We start from the raw sequence: 23064 nt of genomic DNA on the forward strand, positions 1-23064 counted from the left end.
GGAATAGAGTTACATGAGGAAGAATCTTCCTGCTCCACAGGGCTTTTATATGTAACATGTTGGTGTGATTTGATTGAGAAGTGTTATTAACATCATAATGTAAAGCATTCCCTCTTCAATAGCTTCAGGGGATGCAAGGCTCAGAGTAACTCCTGACTTTGGGATATCCTATTTCCTGTTCTTTTTTAAATTCAGGACATAAAGACCACTTCTGAGGATCTAATATTTTTTTGTAAGGGTAATGTACCCAGCTCCTTTAAGCCATTCTTGGGCACAGAGAATTGTGAGTAACTGGGAAAAAAAGATGATGAATATATACTATAATTGGGCTCTCTTATAATGAACACAGCTTTTATGCTTGTAAATTTTTAAGCATTGATTTTAAACAGTAAATGTTTCTTCGTATGTGGGAGCACTGGCATATGTATACATTACATTTCTTACTGTCTTTACATTGAAAATGAATGCATTTGATTGGATTGCTGTTTGTAAGACAGGACACTGTTAGGTGCTCTCAAAACAGATCAGAAAGACCATCCTGGTGATAGGGAGATTGAAAGTTGACAAACAAATGATTCTTCACATCCAAGCAGAAGGTAGAGTTGGAGGTGGGGAAGAGGTGTTTTGTGTATTCCAAGATTTGCTGATGTTTTCCAGGTAGTGATTTCTGTTGGCGTCGTTCTTGTTTGTACAAATGCAGGAGTGCATGTCTGGGGTCACTGCATAATTCCAGTTGGAGCAATTTACCATCCACCTTGCTAAACCTCTCCCTGCAGTTTTGGATTGGAAGCTTGAGGCTTCCCCAGTCATGCTCCTGAATTGCTGCCCGGTGTGGCTGTGCGCTATTAAAAGGCGGCCCCGCATAACCCCAGTGGTGGGCGAGCAGGATCCCCGTCCCTGTGCACATCCTGGTTCTGCCCCCATGCAGGGGAAGGTGGGCAGGGTCTGAATCCTTCTCCAGTGCCCTCCAGAGTTGTCCACGTTCCAAGTGTGTGCATCTGTATGCAGCCAGCTCCCCGTCCCGCTTCCCCGGCGCGCTCCTCCTCCAGCCCCAGCCAGGCAGCTCCGCTCCATCTGGAGCTGCTCTCGCCAGAGCTTGCCTAGGTACACATGGAGGATTTCCAGCCTGTCTGCCTGAGTTTCAGGAATAAACCCCAACAAGTGCAGCTCCTGGTGTAGCAAGAGGAGGATGTTCACTGCTGACTGGGCTCAGGTTTTTGTAAGCGCTCCAGGTTTTCGAAGTTCAGAGTTGACATCAAACTGCTTTTGGGGACTGTGGTATTTTCGGGGTCCTCCATGGCAGGAAGGAATGATGAATCTGATTCCATGTTCTTAGAAGGCAAATTTATTATTTTATTATATTATATTCTATTAAAGAATACGATACTAAAACTATACTAAAGAATAGAGAAAGGATACTTACAGAAGGCTTAACAAGATACTAATGAAAACTTGCAACTTTCTCTAGAGTCCTGACACAGCCTGATTGTGATTGGTCATTAAATCAAAGCAATTCACAAGTTGGATGAACAATCTCCAACCACATTCCAAAGCAGCACAACACAGGAGAAGCAAATGGGATAATATTGTTTTCCTTTTTCTCTGAGGCTTCTCAGCTTCCCAGGAGAAGAAATCCTGGTGAAGGGATTTTTCCAGAAAATAGGATAGTGACAGGGGACCAGGAATATTAAAGCTTAGTGTTGCTGTGGCCTTGGCCTAGGTTCTGCTGGGTTGGTCAGACCTCCAGTGTGAGCTGCATGGGCACAGTAGCACTGTAGCTGAAACTTCTTGGTGAATGTTACAGCCCTTGTGGTGACACACAGGATTAGCTGATAAGTTTCATATCACTAAGCATCTTTCTTAAAAATTTTCATCCTCCTTAAGCATAAATCTGACTAGATGAAGTTGACAATTTCCATATAATTATGTGGTGAACTAGTATGTGTTGTTATTTTTAAACACTGGTCAGCATGTTATTACTTGAAGAAATTTTAGGATTCTAAGTTTTCTTGGTGCAGAAAAAAAATGCCTTAAATGCCCCATAAAAAGTAAGTGCATACCTAAGTATTTTTTACTATTTATGCTTCCTTCTTTGTGAACTGGTGTTTTTTCAACATTTTAGGAAGATAGAAAAAGGCACTGTTGCTTATAACTGTGTCAAGTTCTACTTGTTTCAAACAGCACTGCAAGAACCTGTAAAAATGGACACTTTTTTTTTTCTTTCCTTAGCTTGTACCTCCATTCAAGCCACAGGTTACATCTGAAACAGATACAAGATACTTTGATGAAGAATTTACAGCACAGATGATAACAATCACTCCTCCTGACCAAGGTAAAGGTTTTCCAAATGTTTACCACTGTGTTCTCCATACCACCAGAAATAATTTGCTATGATGACTCTCTTCTACCCATATGAAAAATTATCAGTTTAAACTTGAGGGTTTTCCATATGTATTTGACCAAGAAGTTGGTAAAATGAAAAACCTGCTTAATAAGAGTGAAATTATTTGTACTGTGGTCTTTTCCAAATTTGCACACTCCCACTGGAAATCAGTGATAAAAATGTTTGTCTCATATCCATATCCACACACACTGTGTATATGCAAGCACTCAGTTGAGCATGGGCTAATGTCCCATCAAAATATTGTATTTTTGTGGTAACTGAGCATGTTTGATGCTCTAAAATAGCAATTGCCAAAAATTCAGAACAGTGAGTGTGGATTTAAGCAATGCAGCTCCTAGCAATTTTAAATGGACATCTGAACATCTATTTTCTGAAATGACTTTACCATGCATTATCTTATTGTTGATTTGCTGAAAATAAAAAAAAAAAAAGGTAGCAAATGTTACCTAATGTTTTTTATTCCTCTTTCAGATGACAGCATGGATTGTGTAGATAATGAGAGAAGACCTCATTTTCCTCAGTTCTCCTACTCAGCCAGTGGAACCGCTTAATGTTTTGCCATTCAGAAACAAAACAGACTGCATTTTGGGGACCTTACTTCAATGGACACTAGAGAACTTTCTATATTATCAAGTTACAAACTGTGTTTGTATTACGACTTAGATGAATTTGTAGGAAGCCTCACAGATTCTGTATTTAAAATAATTCTTGATGCGTTTTTGAGAAGGAGAACAAATCCATTCTTTAAGTATTATGTCAAGGCTTTTATGCTGAATCACCATAGGTTTTTAAAAATATACACCAAAACTGTTTACTTTAGAAATAATTAAGGTATTCAACATATCAGCAACTCTGACCAGAAAATCCCCTTATTTTATTTATTTCATACAGTTCATTATCTAAATACAGAATCTGCACTCTGATCAATTAGATTTATATAGGAAGATATAAGACTTTAGTAGCTAGTGCAATAATATAAGCAACAAAGTGAACAAACTCTGGAGGGTTAAGGTTCAAACTCATTTTGGACAGCAGTGAAATGTCATCCAACTCCAGAAAACCAACTATAGGAACAGCATTAATGGCCTCAGTGAGGTAAATCAAAAAGCAAAAGTTATTTTTGTTATAACATCTGCTACAAGACATTACATATCAAACTGAATCCGGTGGGATTGCCACGCCGTACAGACGAGTATTTCATTCTAGGCAGTGCATTTAATGATTCCGTTTGCATAGAATCTAGGAATACTTCATAGGATTGGCTTCTCAGAACCTAGAAAACGCTTGATTTACCAATCTAATATGAAAGGCAACAACACAAAATCACCCACTTCCACCACTGTACAGAAATACCGCACAGGTCTAAGTGAGAATCATCCTCATGAGCGAGTCAGCCAGACACGAGTTCATTTGGCACTGAAGTAATGACTTGTTGCCGCTTTTTTTTTTTTTTTACGAAAAGATATATGAATATATATAAACACTTAATGAATTTTTGCATCATGCCAGATCATTTCTTCTTTCTTGAGTGTGCATTAAAGGTATCAACCAACAGTTCATGGTGCCTTCTCACTCTTGAAGATTCAGTTTAACAGTGTTTCCCATGTATAAAAAAAACTAGGTTGAAACTTCATATGTGTTTGAATAATAATGGTGTTCAAAAAGTGAACTCTTTTTTTGTTTTTCATTTTTAATCTTAGTGGGAAATTCCCCACACCCTATTTTTGTTGTATCATGTTTCTTTGTAATTTTCATAAAAGCAGTCTTATTCTGTCTCTGCTGCAAATAAAGTTATTCCATTGTAGGTTGCGTTCTTTAAATTGCGCTTTTTTTTTGTTTTTTCATTCTCTTGACTGTATAAAAAATGATGACATGTATTCCAGTTAAGTAGCATTTAATATTTTTATTTGAAAGGAATTATATTATGAAAACCCTCCCTTCCCCTCTCCATCAGACACTGCTGTGCTTGCACAGAGAGCCCATCATCCTGACTTTTTTTAACAACATTCAACTCTAGTATTTTTACTCATGATATGAAAGTTTCCCTCCAAATACTTAAATAAAATTGCTTTAACGAGTTAGGTTCTTATGTCTTGTGGTAGGAGCCTTCTGAATTTATAGAGATGCAACAACTGCTCCAGTTTCTCAAGTGTGATGTGCATATCACTGAGGGATTCAGGTTGTTCTGTTCCTCCTCAGTTGTTTCATCTCTGTGCTGATCATTATGCAAAGATAATTTTGGAAAACGCTTGTTCAGAGAAAAGCAACCTGTGCCAGGAATAAATTGTCTTGAGGTGAATGAGGACTGGCCTTGTTTTGCTGCCCTCCTGGTGCCAGCAAAAGGCCCTGATCTGCAAAGGTATTTCTGTTCCACCACCCAGGCCAGCCTGTGCTGCACAATCTCCAAGGCTCTCCAGGCACTAATGTTAATCACAGCTGGGAGGTGCTTACAGGAGGCTGGAATGTCCCTTTTCAAACAAGAATACAAAGAACAAGATATGAACATCCAAGAACAACTGCAGTGTGCTTCAGAATAAGCAGCAGGAACTGCAACTGTGGTAAGCCATTGAACATCCAGCACGTTTTTTGGTTCAAAGAATAAGCTGTAATTCCCAGTGCAATTTACTGTGTGTTTGTGCAAGGGGGGAAGGGGAAGAAGAGATGTGTGTCTCTGTAGGACTGGTGCTGGACAGCCTGTCCCATTCAGCAAGTCTGATCTAACTGCTCTCCCTCCTTTGCTTCCAAGCCTTCATCTACATCTCCAGGCAGCCCAGGGACCAAGTCCAAGGAAACTCTTCTGCAAGTCTACAAGTCTTGACAAGTTCTGAACCAACACAGCTTTGTGCATCCAAATATAGGCAACACTACTGAGCAAAGGCTACCATTATCTGCCCCAGGAAAATCTGCTGTGTCAAGTGCAGGAGCAGGCATGGATCAGGTTGTTTTGTTGAGGCTGATTATGTCTCACTGTTTTTCTGCCAGTTGTTGCTAATGGATTGTATTAATTCCCTTATATATTAAAAAAAAAGCAGCTGCCAGAAATCTCTGAATCTTAATATTGTTAGCAACTGAGAGCTGTGAGGGCCACACCTGAATGCTGGACACATTCCCTCATTTTGCCAGTGATTGTTCTAAATGCCTTACTTGTCCATAATTGAATGGTTATGGCTGTTACCAGCTGTATATCTGCAAACATCAAATGTGTTTTTTACATTTTTAACACAGCAAATCCTGCTGCAAAAACCTGTGACCTGTGTCATTCATCTCAGATTCTTTTTGTACCATATATGCAGAGACTGCTTAACTCTTACATGTTTCTTTAGCTCTTTGATTTGAAACCTCAGAACTTTTCTAACAGTTGTCTACAGCCAGAACCTCCCCATTTTTTCTTCTGGCATTGAAAAATGTCATCTTGCTCAGGTGTTGCACATTGCAGCAAAGCTGGTGCATCCCAGGTTTTGAGCACCAGTAGTGGATCTGTGTTAATGCCCAGGAATGTTGTTGTAAATTTGAACTTGGAGAAAAACAGGGAGAAAGCCCCTTGGCAAGAGCACATGGGTAAGTTCTCTGTGTGCCTGTGACTGCAGTGTGGAACTGAGGTCAGCTGGGCAGTGGCTGAAACAGATCCACTCTGAGTGCTGCTTGGGGTTGAGACATGGGCTGGAGCCAGGTAATTCTGCAAATTCCATTTTATACTCCCTGGTGTAACTAAAGCATCCAGTACAATCCCATTAGGATATGACAGGCTGTTCTCCCTTTAAAGTGGATGAAGATAACTCTGGTTCATAGCATTCCAAACTTGGCTCAAACTGTGGCCTCTGCCCCCCACCCCCCCCAGTACAATAAGCAGCTTTTTCTTCATTTTTCTTTCTGCACCATCACTCCTCCAGCAGGTGACCTCCACCTGCTCTCCAGCTCTCATACTTGCCTTGAGTTCTAGCTGTTTTTTGAATTTGTTCACAGCTTTCCACCTGAGAAACAAATTATTATAGTTTTGGAGGTCTGGGGGCAAAACCTTGCCTGGATTGTTTGAATTGGACAGTCTTTGTTTTAACTAGTGGGAAATTTTTGTCTGCTGCTTTGGATTGTGCCCATGTGTTGAAGTGCTCAGTACACCAGCACTGTTTTCATACCCCTGAGTGTTTGTGGGGCCTTCTCAATCTTTGTCAGAGAAAATACCCTTTGCTTCTTAGAGAGCACATGCCAGAACAGATTTTTATCTCCAGTAGCTGGCTGTAGGATGGTGGTCTCAGATCAGAGGTCACAGCCCACAGTGGGCGTGCAAACTCCCAAGGAGAGAGAGGTGCAGAGGGGGAGCCCACACACAGAAAGTGCCCATGCAAGTTGTACAGATGTGCCTGAGAAGTTTGGGCAGTGATGATTTAGCAGGTCCAGTTTATTTCACTTTTTTTTAGAAGAGCTTCAGAGGTAAAAACAAAATTGAAGAAACAGGCGAATGTAAGGGATCCTGTTTCTTCAGCGTCGCAAATGAGTGTTTGTCTTCCACTTCGAGCTCAATTTTTGTAATAACAGGGAGGTTAATAGCCACGAGGAGTAGCAGGCAAGGAACACACAGTGCCTGTAGTGAGCAGGGTTATTGTCCCCCTGCAGCTGAGAGTGCAGCCGTGTGCCCGCTCCCTGCTGCAGCATATGCTGCATTCTAATCAGCTGGTGGCCTCTTGCTCTCTGCCCAAAATCATTTTCAACAAATGCAATTTGTTACAGTAGTTCCTGCTTGACACTTTTTAAATTTTCTGTAACTGATGGTCGCCACCCTGGTTTTGTAAGCGTGGTGGGTTCCTAAGGACCAAATCAAGGTATTCATGTGTAAAAACTCCACTTCCCTCTGTGGTTTTTCAGCCTGCACATAGCTCAGTTCTGTTTCCCGTTTGCTGAAGTGCTGCTTCACATGGGGTTTTTTTGCCTGTAACTGGGTTTTTTTGCCTCCTCCCAAAGATGGGCTTTGTGTTAAATGTTACCCTGTTTTCCACACTTTGTTAATGTGTTTAGTCAGGTTACTGTAACTGCTTGTAATGCTGCATTTCACTGGGGCTTTGAATTTGTTTCCAGAAGATAAATGGCAACGCAGCATTTGCTTTATTTTCTGGATTATGAAGGTCTTTCAAATTCTCTACAAATCATTACATTCATCCTGCAGAAGATATAATTATTTTTATGCTGGAGTCAAAAGTCTTCACAGAGGACACACAAACTCTTCCCAAACACTGTGATCTTTAGTTATTGGTAAACTCCCTGTATCTATTCCTTTGTGCTGCTGTGTCCTTACAGTACTGATGCTGTTACTCAGGAAGTTGTGTAGTACTGAAAAAAATCAATATCAGAACAAAAAATAGTGATTGTGATCTTCAGCAGAGTGCCTGAGAGTTCATAGAAATTGGATTAAAATGAACATGAAATCCATTCTTAAACATGCTGGACTTGATGGTCCTTGTGGGTCCCTTCCAGCTTGGTTTATTCTGGGATTCTGTGCCCCTACTCTGCATTAGGACTTACTGCACTTCAGAGGCTCCTTACTCTTTTTATTTTAATTTATTGGGACACAGACCTGACTGCAGAGAACAATTCCAGCACCATCTCCCACACACAGGACTGGAGTTCATACAGCTTTTGAGTGATTTTTTTTTTCCTAAATAGCTAATGAACTTTTCTCACATACTTGATAAATTGCTCCAGTGACTTTTAAAGGCTTTATAGATGTGCAGGAAGATCAGAACATTAGCCCTTCAATGAACTTCCAGAACAAAAATGGAGTGATATTGTTAGGATGGTTGCAGCACATGGTAAATTTTCCATATGATATCTTTGGCTGTTGTGATTGTTCCTTATTCTGATAAGATTGGGAGAAATGAAACTAAACGGGTAGACAAGAATACCTGGTGCCCATTCAGTAATGAGTGTAGAATGAAACTGAGTAAAAAGCAGAGAGAACAAAGTCTCTTGGAGCAGCTGCAGATTGGAAAGTTGCAGAGGAAAGGAAGTGGAAGAAAGCGGAACAAAATGTACTTATTTATGCAGGTGAGGTCATAAATTTAATGTGTAACTAAGATAAAGGGATTAAACTTAGTATCTCCCTTTACCTGATTGTAAAACTTAGAATCAGGTTACCTCTCCAAAGTTTTACTTTCTGTGGTGACTTGCTCAATGTGAAGGAAGTGGGGATCAAAGGTGGCTGCTTGGTATTTAAAATGATATTTTTTAAAATTCCCGTAAGGGCAAAGGGAGTTGCAATGAGGGCGATGCTTCCTGGACTGCCCAGTGATTTTTCAGGTAACTTTGAGAAACCTCTCAAGCTGTGCCTTGCTTGAGGTGGGAGAGGCATCCCAGCAGTGCAGGAAAGCACCGAGTTTGGCTGGAGGTCAGTGTGTGAGTGGCACGGAGCTGTCTGGGGTTCCCCTCTGCAGAACAGTTGTGTCAGCTTTCTTTTCAGATCACTGACAGTAACTTGGCCTTTATTAGCAATCTCTCCATAATCTCTCCTCACAAGAGAGGAGAAGTCAACAAGGACACCTCAGACAGGGAGAAAACCCTGGCTATAAATCCATGTATTTTCCCAGCGGGTTCAGCTGCAGTTTCTCTGAGCAGCACTGGATCCAGGCACGCAGGCTGGTGGAGCCCCAAGCACCCGAGGCTGCTGCACAGGAAGGCTGGAGCAGCACAAAGAAGCTTCCAACTCCCCATCTGGAAAAGCCCCCACAGGAGCACAGGCAATGGCAATGCCATCTGTCTTCTGCTGAGCAGAGCTCCTCTCCTGGGAGCAGGAAAAGCTGGCACATGGAGGTGGGCTTTCAGCTCCCTGCTGCACAGAGGTTGGACGCAGATTGCTGGGTGGTACCTGTAGACACCAGCCTGCACTAGTGAGTTCCTTTTCCCTGTTTTTCAGGGTTTTTCTTTTTCAGAATTCCAGTTCTCTTTATTTGCCTTTTGCCTTATGACATCATTCTCCTATCTATGCCCAGCAGACAAGGAACAATGGATTCCTTCTTCCTCTTCTCCTTTGCTTTCATTCTTTTTTTGTGCCTTACCCTGTCTCTCATCTTCTGCCTTCTAGAAGGCTGTGTTATCAACTGACAGAATATCTCTTTAAATAATTATTTTCCTCATGCTGGATGTTCCTTGGATCACTGTGGAGACCTCCTCTGACTCCAATCCATAGGAACACTTACACTGTCTGTACAGAGCAGGTCCTCAAGGTTCATCTTGACTGGTGTATCTTGGCATAAAATACTGGCCTAAACAAAGAAAAGAGCAAGTCTCCCATTGAGTTTTAAAGTGATTTCCTATTCCTATTGATATTTTTAATATCAATTCTGCTACAGATAAGAGGAAGAGATAAGTGCCCAGGGCCTTGTGTCACGCACTGTTTCTGCTTTAGTAGAGTTAGAAAGGAATTTGGTTACCTACCCCTTACTGTCTGGCATCCATTTCTGTTACAGGACATACCTAAATTTGTGTGAACCTGATAAATATAAAAAACCTGGGGAAAACAAAACAGAAAATTTGTCTGCCCTTTATCTCACTTTGCTTTGCTTTGTGGTATGAACTATCAAGTATAACCTATCTAGAGTTCTCTAAAAATGTAGAGTTAAGTACCTGATAAGACACTAACTGAAAATTGCTGATGGAAAATATTTACATCTTCTCTTTAAAACTCTTACAAACACTTAAGAACTCATTAAAATGTGGGAAACTAAACCCAAGCTACTTCAGCATCCTCAAGTTCACAGCTTCAGTCTGCAGCCTGTATATCCTGAGACCAATTTACCCACTTTTCTAGGTATGAAAGGCTTGCAGTCCAACTCAACAATATTGATAAATCTCTTGGAACTCGAGACTTAATGCTGTCTTTTCCCATCCTACTGCAGAACCAGGGAAAGCTTCCCCTCTCTGGCAGCCAGCCCACATTATCCCCTGGGTACCCACTGATCTCATCTTCTAAGAGGAACTGAGAGGGAATTCCTGCCAGGCAGCTCTGTGGAAGTTGCCCAAGAAGTTTTAACACCCTATTCCTGGATGATATTGTCCCATCCTATAGTTACCCTGCTTGGCTCCAGCTAGTCTGCAGATGCAGGTTCAAAATAAAATCAACCTCCATCCTGCTCCCTCCCCCCCTTATTTGGGCAGCTAAGTGAAATCCAAACATATGGACTCCATAAATCCTTTGTAAATGGTCTCGTGTGAAACACTCAGCCAAAGCCATGGTTATCATTAAACAAATAATGACACCACTGGAACAGAACACGAATTACACACGGGGCAGACCCTCAGCTGTGCAGCCCAGTTTGCCCAGTGACACCAGGCTCACTGACACTGGTCCCTTGGTGTTGGTGCTGCCTGCTATGAAACCAGCCTGGAAGCCACACAATCCTCCTGCAAAGATTCCAGGGGTGCCCTGCAGTGCCAGGCTCTGAATGAAAGGAGGTTCTGCAGAGTCTGTGGAGCAGCAGGATGTGAACACCGGGACAGGCTGCCCAGGGAGTGGTGGAGTCACCCATCAGCCTGGGGGTGTTTAAAAGCTCTGTGGATGTGGCACTTGGGGACAGGGTTTAGTGCTGGGCTCGGCAGTGCTGGGTGAATTGGATGGATTTGATGTTTTTTACAACCTAAATGATTCTATGGTTTTGTGAGAGCGAATTTTCAATAAACACAGATCGTAATCAAGAATGCATCCACAGCTAGGCAAACCAGAGTAAAACAACTGAAATAAAATACTGCTGGAGAGAGGTTTAAATATAGACTGACTCGAAAACACGTGAAGAGCTGTTCTACTGCTGGGGCAAACTGTCTCTCAGTAATATGAAATGCCACAGGGAATGTGTCAGAATAGTTTGCTACAACAAATAAACACACACACACCCCAACCCACTGAATTTTTTCAGTAATTATAAACTCTTACATGCAATCTAGGTGATCCCAGAACTTTCTGAACAGTTATGAAACTGTGGAGCACGTTGCATTAAAATATGTATCAAAATAATCATCTTAAATTTATTTTACACCTTCCAAGGAGCTCAGTTCATCACACTTTTGCTTGTGTGGCATCTGACCAGATTGTCAAAACCCATTCTTACAGGGTACTGCAGGGTACTATAACTTAAGTGATTCATGCATGCAGCTGTTGGAACTGCTTGTTGGGTTGTGAAAAAGCTTGTGGTGCCAAGTGCTGATCTAGGAGAACTCAGATCTCCATCAGCCGCCTTGGCTCCGAGCTGTTACTGAACAACAGATGGTAGCAGGAGTGAAGCAAACTAAGAAATTATTCTAAGTTAAAGGCCTCACAAGAACTGAAATTCTTGAGAAAATACAGAGAACAAGTGTTAAGGTTGGAACTAGTTTCCATGTCCAAGTGATGTATGCCACTAAACTTTAAAGGGTGCTCTCATTTCTGGCAGCACTTGTTTTGGTGGAAGTTTTCATTTAACTTGGGCAGAGCAGCCATGTATGGAATTAATATATCAGCCATTCAGGGACAGCTCAGAGCCACGATTTCTGCTCATGTAGCTGCACTTGCCACAATGTCTGGCACTAAGGGAAAGAGGAAAGAACCTCAGGTTGTGTTGTCCTACAGTAGATCACAGCAGCAGCAGCAGCAGCAATGGACAGCATCACAAGCACTGATGATTTCTCCAGCAGAACAAGGACAGCACTGCAGCTCACAAATGGGAACTTGTTAGTGCTAAGGGGAACAGAAGTGCACAGGCTCTCACTGTGTCCTTATCAGCAGCAACAGCACAGAAGGGACAAAGCCAGTGCAAGATGTAAGAAAAACTGATCTAGCAATGATCTCTAACACAATAGTGCACAGTGTAAACAGAGTGAAGTCTTGTACCAGGGAAGAAAGGAAGTCCCTCCAGCTCCATGTTCAATAACTTCTAGTTTTTGGTGTCACCAAGACAGCACACTCCAGTATCAGCTAGGTGAGGAACAAGAGGTATTTTCAGGACTTATAGAGTTTGTGTTCAGCAGTGCTGATCCAAAGTCACAGGAATAAAGCAGTTTTCTATAATATTTCTTTACTCCATGTCCTGGCAAGAGCAAGAAAGACCCTGCATTCCTGTGACACATCTCAGAACACAAATTCTTCAAACCAGCTCTGTAAGCAGCAGTACAGGCGACTACACCCAACTGAAACCAAGTTCTCTCATTTTTAGAGAAGTGAGGACTTCCAGAACAACCTGGAGTGAAACCATTCAAGAGAAGAGAAAACAATTTACAAAGGAAATATTCAAACTGGCTTTCTTAACATTTTTGGGAGGAGACCATGAAAATATGCACATTGACTACATATTTTCAACCTTACATTTTACTGTACTTTTAACTCCTTATACTGGTTATCCCAACTGATCCCAGGTTTTATTTTTACTGCATTTAAAAATACTTCAAAATCTCTTTTGGGGCAGTAAATAATCTTGCTATCATGGAAAGCAAAATGAGAACAATCAGATTACTCATTTGGGGAGGTATTACTCAGTGCAAGAAAGCGTGGGAGAACCAAGCTCCAATGAATGCAATGAAACTCACTGGGATGAAATACATAAAAGTGCATTAAATTCTGTATGTAAACTACTTGGTTGAAAATTGAATCATTTCTTTAGGTTCAGAAATCAATATTCAGCAACGTGCTGCACTCTACAGCGCATCCCACCAAAACACCTAAGGATATGAGTAAGTTTGATCATATCAGTAGTTCTAGCAGAGTAAACAGGATGTAAGAGTGGACATACTCATTGCCTTTTACCAGTTCCTCATTTCTGGCAGCAGCAATCAATGCTCAGGAGAGCAGAAGATCTCAGAGTGCTGAAGAGTTTCAACGGCACTATAAACTCCTAAGTGTGTCCACACCTCAACACACAGCCTTGAAGTCCTCAGAAACTCATGAAATCCTCGTGCTTTGGCAGACTCTGAAGAGCACAGATGTGCCCCACGTGTGCCCTGGAAGTCACCAGGCTTCTTGTTCCCCTCTGTGGTTTCTCTGCACTGCAGGGTCTGCAGGGCCACCAAAGCCTGTGTGCAGCAGCAGCAGCTCTGGATCTCTGGCACAGTGGGGTCTGTGCTGTCCCTGCTCCTGCAGCCCAACAGGGTTTGTCTTTCCCCTGGCAAGGACACCTCCATTTCTCTCCTCTCATCCAGTGCTGCTCACCTCATCTCACCAGAAACACCAGTGGCCACATGCAATAGGTCCATGATAAATCTGTGTGACTCTTCCCAATTATGTTCCCACCCTTCCTGTGCCGGGATGTGGAGTTGGACACAGCTTTTGTGAGGATTCACACCATAACATTCCTGAGGGCTGAGGTCACACTGACCAGCCCATCTTCCCCAAAATGCTCTCCTCAAAGACTGGCACAACTCTCACCTTTTTTCCACCACCAGGATGATCCCTGAGGTGCCACTGCTAGTCAGCACCCCACTGCACATTTCCTGCTCCAGATTCACAGTCCTACCCTTGGCATGGACATCACTGTACTCTTTCACATCTTTGTGAGAAGCAAGTTGAGTAGGATATTAATTAAATGCAAATAAGTGTGTAATGTGTAATTTGGTTTGGGTTTTTTTGTTTTTTTTTTTTGGTTTTTTTTTTTTTTGGTGGGGTGGTTTTTTTGTTGTTGTTGGGCTTTTTTTTTTTAAAGAAAAGTGTGACATAACTTACATGTTGGCATATAATCACCCTTATTTGTCATACTGATACATTGGAATTCAAAGAAAAAATGGGATCAATTTATGCATTTGCATCTGATTTACATTTTGCTCTCGTCTTTGCAGGCAGCAAAATGGTCTGGTCTGAATTTCAGGTCAAATTTTATGAATGGTACAAAATATCTGGGATAAAAAAAAACCTATTGTGTAAACATTTGACCTACAGATTAATGAGGGGAATATTTTAAAACACACTTCCTCTCCAAACTAGCAGTCCAGTTACTACAGTATCAATAGAGCAGCGAGGACTTGAGAAGAAACCCAAGAATTTGGGTAACAAAAGGCATAAACCCAACGTCGTGCTGCCACCCTGTGGCTTGAGGATAAAACTTCTGCTGCGAAGCTTGGAGGAGGGATTGTTTTATCTTAAACCTCTAATCAAATCAAAGAGCACTTCTGCACAAGGAGCCGCTGGCAGCTGGTGGAATTCAGTGCAAGTCTGAGAGAATTCGTACAGAACAGATCAGAACAGCACTGGTGCAGGTTACCTGCCCTCAAAACCTTCAACTGGGTCTTTGTCAGGCAAAGAAGAAACAGAAAAACATCTGAATCTTACAGAATAAGTGAGAAGGGGATCATGATTTAAACTATGACACTTGAGCAAAACAATGTAAGAAAATACAATTAAGTAAATCCTAACATTTAAAGTAAATCCTATAACCACAAAATGTTCAAGCAAAAATAAGCTCTGCAAGAGATAAGTAACTTAATGTCTATCATAGGGTTTTAATGCAAATCACAGCCATGAGAATAAAAACTTTTAATAAAAGTGTAACACATAATAACTTGATTCCAGCTGAGGTTTTTTCCCAGAGGAAGAAAACAAAATAACAAAAGCCCAGAATACACACCACCAGCAAATATTAAAGCTTGTATTACAATTGTAGCAGTTCAAAATGCAATCAACTGTAAAAGCTATGGTATTTTAATATCTATCAATATAAAATATCTATACAAAAAAGTTATATATCTGTGTGCATGTGTATTAGCCATTAAAATATACAACATTGTGTGATCACTTTCACCCTATTCCAATTTTAAGAAAGTAAAATAAAAAGTAATTTGGAAGAATTTTATTCCAATTTTCTACCCACAAGTATTTGCCTTTAAATTAAACAGCTCCTACTTATTTCTTAAAGAATCATTTACATTTCCTGAGACTTCTTGGCTGCTTTTAATAGGTTAACCAATTCACCTTACTAAAAACTGTGTTCAAAGCTTTGCTACCTTCCCTTCCCAGTAGTGAAAAACTCTAAAGAGAGTGGAGGAAAGCAGGTACAGGTGATCTTCCTCAGCCTTACCTGTCCTCACTCAGAAGCCTGCTGGGGGCAGGATGCTCTCTGGGAAGAGCCCTCACATCCCTCTCCTTTTCCAAGCTGCCACAGCCCAGGTTGTGCTGCTGCAGCAGTTTTGTCCTGAGTGCTGCTCTTGGGTGGGTTGAGGTTGTCCTCTCCCTCCCTGGACAGCCCCACATGCTCCTGCAGTGGTCTGGATCTAAGCTTAGCCTGACAATCCATGGTAAAGCACTGCAAAGAACAGAGGATGGAGCTGGACAGACACAGAACAAACAGGAGGGGCTCTGCCACACTCTGTCAGCACAGAGGGCTTGGTGTCCAGGCAGTCAGTGCTCCTGGAATCCAGCTGGGAGGTACAGGCAGCACAAAGAGCTTTTAGTTGCAGAATTTGCCATGATGAAACAGTATCACACCTAAGCAAAAGCTACAGAGCAGCAGGAGATGCAAGTTTGTACACATATTCCACAAGTGGGAACTTAATGACAGGTAAGTTTTGCTGGGATTCAATTTTTTAATCCAGTTGGATCCTGTCAAAACCCAAAGCCATCACACCATGACTGGCAGAGAGCATAGTGAGACAGAAGTGTTTATTCCTTGCATGGTGCTGGCATTTGCTGCTGTCTCACCAACCCAGCCAGAGGCCAGTTGAGAGTTTACAAAAGAAAAGAGGCCCAGCAAACCCGGGGACAAAGAAAACTCTTTTCATTTCTACTTCTTGGCTGCACCTCTTCAAAGTAAGATTCAGATTTAAGCCCTTTGCACATTGCTGCCACTTCTGATGGCAGCAAACACAGCACAGAACAAAGCATAAATGCCTTGCCCATACTTGTAAGGAAAAAAGGACATTGTCTCTCACTCTCACCTGCATTATTTGGGTTATGCCCTGCCCTGAGATAAAACACAGCTTCATTTAGTTATCACCTGTTCAGAAAGGAATACCAAAAAAAGCCTATGAACTGAGTACAAGTCAGAGCCCAAATGTGTAGGACACTAAAAAAAAAGGAGGGGAAGAAGCTGAGGTGCTGCTGTATTAAACAAAAGACACACCAATCACAGAATGGAAAGCTAACATTTATTTAATTTTCATGTTGTCTGGATCGCTGTAGGATGGCTCACCTTTCTCTTGGAGGAAAGCAGATTTCTGGACTGAACTGCAAAATATTGAGAATTCCTTTGTGTACAGGACAAATGCTATTGAAGAGACAGCTCAAGTGTATTTGTTCTTCTCAGTGAGCTTTTTTACAATGTTGTGGGTTTGTTCTAATACAGTCTGGAGATTACTGCAGTCATTAACCACCTCAGACTGTCCTTAAATATCTGATGTCTATGAAACCACACATTTCTAGAACTGACTCAGTTAGTAGTCTTAAGAGAAATTGTTTTATCCTGATCAGATCAACTGACTTCCTTTTGGACATAAAGGTCTGCTCTTTGAGACAAATGTCACCAGTAATGACACACAGGCCTCAGAAGTTTCTCATCCATCTGTAAAATCATTACTGCAGGATATTTTTACCCATCAATATGCTGGCTCCTCAGGGGATCTCCTTCCCTTGGAACAGCAGGCAAACTTTGATTTTTGACACTTTGCACTGAGTGGGAGGGGAAGAACATACAATTACAACAAAAAAGCACAGGATTGAACCCAATTTCCTGCTCAGCTAATAAACCAGACAATTTCTCTGGCTCTCATTTACAGTCCTTAGGGGTACCCTGTGTGTTGTATTGTAACAGCTCAATGATCAGTGGCAACAGATAAGTCCTTGTGAGGAGGAGTTAATTAGGCAAAGAGAAAAATCTTTGTACTTCTCACCCAAAGATTCTTCCCTTCACACTGGTTGTTTGTTTTTATTTTTTTCCTGTAGGCATTATAAAGATTTACAAACAGTCTCCAGTCTTACCTCCCATTGTTTATCTGAGAACTGCAGGACTAGAAAAAGAACTTTCCTGAATAATATTTGAGTCTTTTGGTAGACACAGGCAGTTTTGTCACCTTCTGAACCCAGAGAAGCAGATGTGGCAACCACTAAACCCCATTTCTCACATGTAAGAAGGACCTCCCCTCTGCAAGAGTTGGCCACGCTGCTCTGTGCTCCTCCTGCCCTTCCCCCAGCCCTCCTGCTTTTCTTCTCCCAGCTCCTCACCCTGCACTGGGTATCCATCCTAATGCACAGCCATCGTTCAAGCAGCTAGAGGATAACAAATAACAACATTAAGCCATGAAATTTATGTCATTGTTTACAGAGGACAGCTTTCTATGAAATACAGCAGTGACTAAATGAGCCAAAAAACCATTTCTATCACTAGTTTGAAACACAAATCATTTGTAAACAACACATCTCATCTCTCCCAGAGCCTAGAAGCAAAACATTATTTTCAGTCTCTCACCCTCAGGAGAGAGTAAGAAAAAGCAGACACATACTTAAAGGTTTCGTTTAGAAAAATATACTTTACTGAAAAATGCTTTAGTTCACTGCCTAAAGCTTCAAATAAAACACAGCCAAGTTTTTAAACTCTTTCCTAAAAGTAACATCTAAATGCAGTAAACCACAGGTTCTTCCCATCCATAAAACTGATGGATTTTAAGCCAACATTTTGTGGCTTAAAATGATTGTCACAGGAGCAACATTTTTATCTGCCCTGTGACACCAGCTGGGAACTGCACCAGAGATCTGCCACCACCCTGACTTCATCTATTAGAGCTTTGAAAAGACAGATAATGCTATGGAATTCCTGCACATCCCAGCTAATTCTTCCACTACCAAGTCACCTAACTTGAGACTTTTTTGTTTGTTTGTTATGGGAATGAAGATAAGACACATTTCAGAGTTGCTCAAAACAAAGACTGGAGTAAGAACCAGTAAAGTCTCCCATTTTAACTGGCTTCAAAACATGCAGAACAAGAAAACCAGCCAGAACCATCAGCATGTCCAGGCTGGCACAGATGGTCAGTCTAAGCTGGCACAGATGGCTGGGAGTGAAGTGACACCCCTCAGGAAACCCTGGAGTGCTCAAATGCTTTCAAAGTGTGCCTGCACAGTTACACAAAGTGCTACACAGGCCAGAGAGGATGTCATCCTGCACCTCACTGTGGCTGATGCACCCAAAGCCATGACACTGCAGCTATGAAGAGCTGCTCTCCTGCAACAGCCACCCCCACCCTTTGCTAAAACATTTACCATTCTCTTTGGGGAGCTGCAGCATTCTGACAGGCAAACACCCAGAGTGCCTCCAACAGAATGTCAAATAAAGGTGTCCCCACGAGGGAGAAGTCAGGCTCTCAAACTGCACTGCAATGGCCTTTCCATCTCTTCAACAAGAAATGGCTAAAGTGGAGGGAAACAGGTAAAAGCAGGTTACTACACCCAAAACATACTAATTACAGCTGAGAAGACTGGGAAGCATGAGTGGCAGGCTTTGCTTCAGGAGTTCAGGGCAAAGAATTTCAGAAACAGACCATTAGCTGTGCCACAAGGATTTCTTTTCTTGTGTGTGTCAAAACTACTCCTTTTATCCTACAGTCTGAAATCAGCATTTTCCTGAGGTAAAGAGCACTGTAGTTTTCTCTAAGGCATAGGTGATTTGCCAGATGAAAAGTGGCTTTTTTTATAAAACAGAGCAAAATCAGTAAAAGAAAACTACTTTGAGGGGCTGTCCAGTAGTACTTTACTTCACTCTTACAGCACAAACAATACCAAACCTCTGCAGTGATTTGAAAAGAAAATGAGGAATGAGCTGGTTTATGGAGAGGTACCCTTGAGTGCTGACCAATTTTCAGCCCACTTCATGAGCTATTTCTGAGTGGGTATTCAGAACAATATGAAGTTTACAGTGTAGGTGATAAACTCATGCAGATAAGTTGCTCTCAGTGAAGGTACTGGAAAATTCTCATTTACTAATGAGAAAAACTTTCCTGCTCCAAGTCTGGTGTGCTACTGCTCTTTCTATCAAAGTTACCAGAAAGATTAAAACCATTCAAGCTGTCAGTAAACACAAGATGTTCATGATAGCTTAAAAAAAACTTAAACAGAATCAGCAAATTCTGTTATTTGGAAAAGCCCTCAGGCCTGGCTGATTTTCCTAGTAAGCTCACAAAGGAAATGTTGTGTGTCCAGAACGGATTCACACTCACCTGGAAGCACAGAGGGAGCAAATGATTTCTATTCTGATCCCACAAAAGTGTGTCCTAACATGACCAACAAGCGAGGAGAATATTCTGAATCCTGTATCACATCAGGAACACCAGGTAAGAGCACAGAGTGGTCCCTTCCAGACAGGCATAGCACAACTAGGGAAAAGGAGAAAGCCGACTCAAAATAATCTAAAAAGTTTTAAAATATAAATGTTTATTTAGCTACAATATTTAAAAGTACAATATAAAGATATAAAACATAGAAATTCCATAACTAATTCACATGCTAAAAGGAGTATTTGATCAGCTGCAAGGAGAAGACTTCATGAAATTCATGGATGTTTTAGCCACAAGGGTTATTTCATCAAGTTTCAGACTTGAAATACTGAACAACCACTGCAGAGAACTTGCTCTCCCACATCACCATAACTAGGGAAAAAAACAAAAAAAACCAGAAGAAACAAAAGTCAGAGTGCCTACTGTTTCTGGAAAATAACAATGGCACACTATTCCATTATCAACTGCAACCACGGGACTCCCACACAGCACACTCACTATTTCTTTATACCACAGGATTGTTAACAATGAGGGAAAAAAGATTATTCCTTGGAAGTGCATGCATTCAGGACTGGCCAGCATGCTATACTGCTGGTGGGAAAGCAAGAGAAATTTTTGTCTCCTAAAGCATTTAAGCAAGAAGCTGAACTAGACTTGTCCTATGGTTGATTAGAGTGCTTCACACATGCATCTTGGTTTGCACGTTTCAGACAGTTTTACTGCTGCTAAAGCATGGGAAGACTTTAACTCCTTTTTGTGTATGAGCTAGATATCTGCTGCACCCGACTATCAGGCCAATTAAAATTATCAGGTAATATCTGATATTAATACCGACTATCAGGTAATTAAAATAAGCCTCCAAACTCGAGAGGCACTTACTCAGCAGCGGAGCACAAGGAGCAGGTGACCGTGTTACAGCAGCTGCAGAGCCTGCTGCAGCTCTGGCAGACGAGCCGGTCACACTGCGCACACGCCTCCTTCACATCGGCCGCTCTCACACACGACGAGCAGGCTCTGGACGCTCCCAGCGGCGGAACTGCTCGGCAAAGACACGGTAAAGAAGGTAAAGAATGGATGAGCTTTACAGCAAGGCAGAGAAAGCAGCTGGAAGTCTTCGGGGCTGCAGAGCGCGGCGCCGTGCACAGCTACAGGTGGCAGCACTTGGGTAATGCCAAGGGACAGGGAGCGCTGCTTGGAACTTCCTTGGCTCTTTGCTCAGTAGCAAGACTAAGGGATGATAAAACAGAATATACGCACAGCAATTCCGAAATCCGAAAAGCCTTCCTTTAAGGAAAGTCAGTAAAGAAGAACTACACAGCACAACACTACTCATCATCGTACAGACCTCCTTGGGAGGGGAAGCCAAGGAACAGCATCGGTCTCTGCAGTGACCAGGGAAGGAATAAAGGGAATGGTCTCAAGTTGTGCCAGGTGAGGTTTAGATTGGATATTAGGAAAAGGTTTTTCACCCAGAGAGTGGTCTGGCACCGCAACACTCCTCAGGGAAGTGGCCACGGCCGCAACCCCGCCACAGTTTAAGAATCATTCCGACAACGCTCTCAGCCTCACGGCGGGAACGTCGGGGATGTCCTGGGCGGGACAGGAGCTGCACCTCGCTGGGTCCCTTCCAGCTGAGGGCATCGCGCGGTTCCGTGACACGGCCCGGGCACTCACCCCTGTCCGCGGGCCGCCGCCGCAGCTTCCCGTCGTGGCCGATGAGGAGCTGCCCGCTCCAGCGGGACCCCTCGCCCGGCGCCTCCCCGGCCGGCCCCGGCTCCGCCGCACGGGCCGCGGCCGCCGCGCCCTCCATGTACGCCTGGGCACCCCTGAAGAGCAGCCGCCGGGTCCTCTCTGCCGGCCGAGAGGAGAGCAGAGTCAGGGGCGGGCTCCTCATGCCCGCGGGCCGCGGCGGGCCGGCACATCCCCCCGGCGGGGCGGCCGGCCCGGCGCTCCCCCGTCCGCGCCCCGCTCACCGAACACCTCTCGCCGGTACTCCTCGCCCCGCACGCCGCGGCTCAGCTCCCGCAGCCCCACGCGGGTCTTCAGCTGCAGCGGGGCCGCGTCCCCGAAGGGGCAGGAGCGCTTCGGCATGGCCGGACCGACCCGCGCCCGCCCCGCCCCGCCCCGCGCCGCGTCACGGCCGCGCCACCGCCTCCCTCACATCCCGGCCGGGGCACTCGGGAACCGCGGCCGCTCCCTTCTTCCTGCAGGAAAGCGAAAGCTTCGTCCGCAGCGCAAAATTTCCCTTCCCGCTGCGTCCCGAGCGCCCGGCGGGGTTGGCAGAGGCGCCGGCCCGGCCCCGCCGCCCCGCCCGCTGCCACCGCCCCTCAGGCGTCACCTCCGTGCGCCCGGAGCGGCGGCGCGGAGCCGGCGGGGCAAAGCGAAACCGATTTTGGGACTCGCGTTTGTCAATGAACTCAGAATCGTGGATATGCTGGGTTGGGAAGGAACCACGAGAATTGAGTCCAACTCTTGGCCCTGCACAGCACACCCCAGGACGCGCACCATGTGCCTGAGAGCATTGCCCAAACACTGCTGGAACTGTCAGCCGTGGGGCTGTGACCGCTGCCCTGGGGAGCCTGTTCTAGTGCCCGACCACCCTCTGGGTGGAGAACCTTTTCCTAAACCTCCCCTGACACAGCTTGGCCCATTCCCTCACGTCCTGTCGCTGGTGGCCAGAGAGAAGAGATCAATGTCTGCCCCTCCTCTGCCCCTCATGAGGAAGTTGTAATTGCAGGGAGGTTTCCCCTCAGTCTCCTCCAGGCTGAGCAGACCAAGTGCCCTCAGCTACTCCTCATACAGCTTCCCCACCAGACCCTTCACCTTCCTCGTGGCCCACCTCTGGAAGCGCTCTTATAGCTTTAATCCTTCTTTATTTTGTGGCACCCAAAACTGCCCCCAGCACTCGAGGTGAGGCAGCCCCAGAGCAGAGCAGGACATTCCCCTCCCTTACTGGCGATGCTGCTCCTGATGCCCCAGGACAGGATTGTCCCTCCTGGCTGCCATTCACGGCTGACTCACACCCAACTTCCCATCAACCAGGACCCCCAGGTCCCTTTCTTAGCTCCCCAGTCTGTCTCTACATTCAGAGCTGCCCTGTTCCAGGTGCAGAAATCAGCACTTTTCAGTTTCAAACTTCATACAGTTGGTGATTGCCCAGCCCTCTAATTTGTCGAGATCTGTCTGCAAGACCTCTGCCTTCCAGGGAATCAACAGCTCTTCCCAATTTTATCAGTAAACCTACTTCATATCCTTTCCAGTCCTGCATCCAACTCATGAACCCTCTTTTCCTTTCTTAGCAGGCCCCCACACCACACTGGACTCTCAGAGCTCTTTGTGCAGCCTAAAACCCCTGCCCAGGCCTGGGCTGTCTGAATGCTGTGGAACCAACAAAAATGTGCACAAGCTTGAGAATTTCCTTTTTGAAAGACCACCAAGGAGGGGGGAGAATCCCTGTCTGG

The 23064-nt window shown here is 43.8% G+C and overlaps 2 protein-coding genes across 7 annotated transcripts in view; one reads left to right on the top strand and one right to left on the bottom strand.

Annotated features, from left to right (window-relative positions):
- Window positions 1–4224, top strand: part of AKT1 (AKT serine/threonine kinase 1) — a 78426-nt gene extending 74202 nt beyond the window's left edge. For both annotated transcript variants that reach the window (XM_063159824.1, XM_063159825.1), the window contains 2 exons: window positions 2230–2332; window positions 2876–4224. In XM_063159824.1, the coding sequence (XP_063015894.1) occupies window positions 2230–2332; window positions 2876–2955 (183 nt within the window). In that variant the 3' untranslated portion in view covers window positions 2956–4224. The remainder of the gene's footprint in view (window positions 1–2229; window positions 2333–2875) is intronic.
- Window positions 494–21893, bottom strand: SIVA1 (SIVA1 apoptosis inducing factor). Of its 5 annotated transcripts, none has more exons than XR_010028246.1 (5): window positions 21577–21893; window positions 21278–21454; window positions 20483–20639; window positions 19547–19702; window positions 494–1331 (listed from the first exon to the last, which is right to left on the bottom strand). XR_010028246.1 is itself a non-coding variant. In XM_063159827.1 (4 exons), the coding sequence occupies exons 1-4, from the start codon at window positions 21692–21694 to the stop codon at window positions 19648–19650; spliced, it is 507 nt and encodes a 168-aa protein (XP_063015897.1). In that variant the 5' UTR covers window positions 21695–21893; the 3' UTR covers window positions 17518–19647. The 5 variants fall into 5 exon arrangements, 2 of the variants coding, with proteins under 2 accessions (XP_063015897.1, XP_063015896.1); XR_010028244.1 differs by lacking the exon at window positions 494–1331 and adding an exon at window positions 5422–9654; XR_010028245.1 differs by lacking the exon at window positions 494–1331 and adding an exon at window positions 17518–18740.
- Between the last annotated feature and the right edge of the window lie 1171 nt (window positions 21894–23064).

Source organism: Melospiza melodia, chromosome 6 (assembly GCF_035770615.1).
Source record: "Melospiza melodia melodia isolate bMelMel2 chromosome 6, bMelMel2.pri, whole genome shotgun sequence".
NCBI lineage: Eukaryota > Metazoa > Chordata > Aves > Passeriformes > Passerellidae > Melospiza > Melospiza melodia.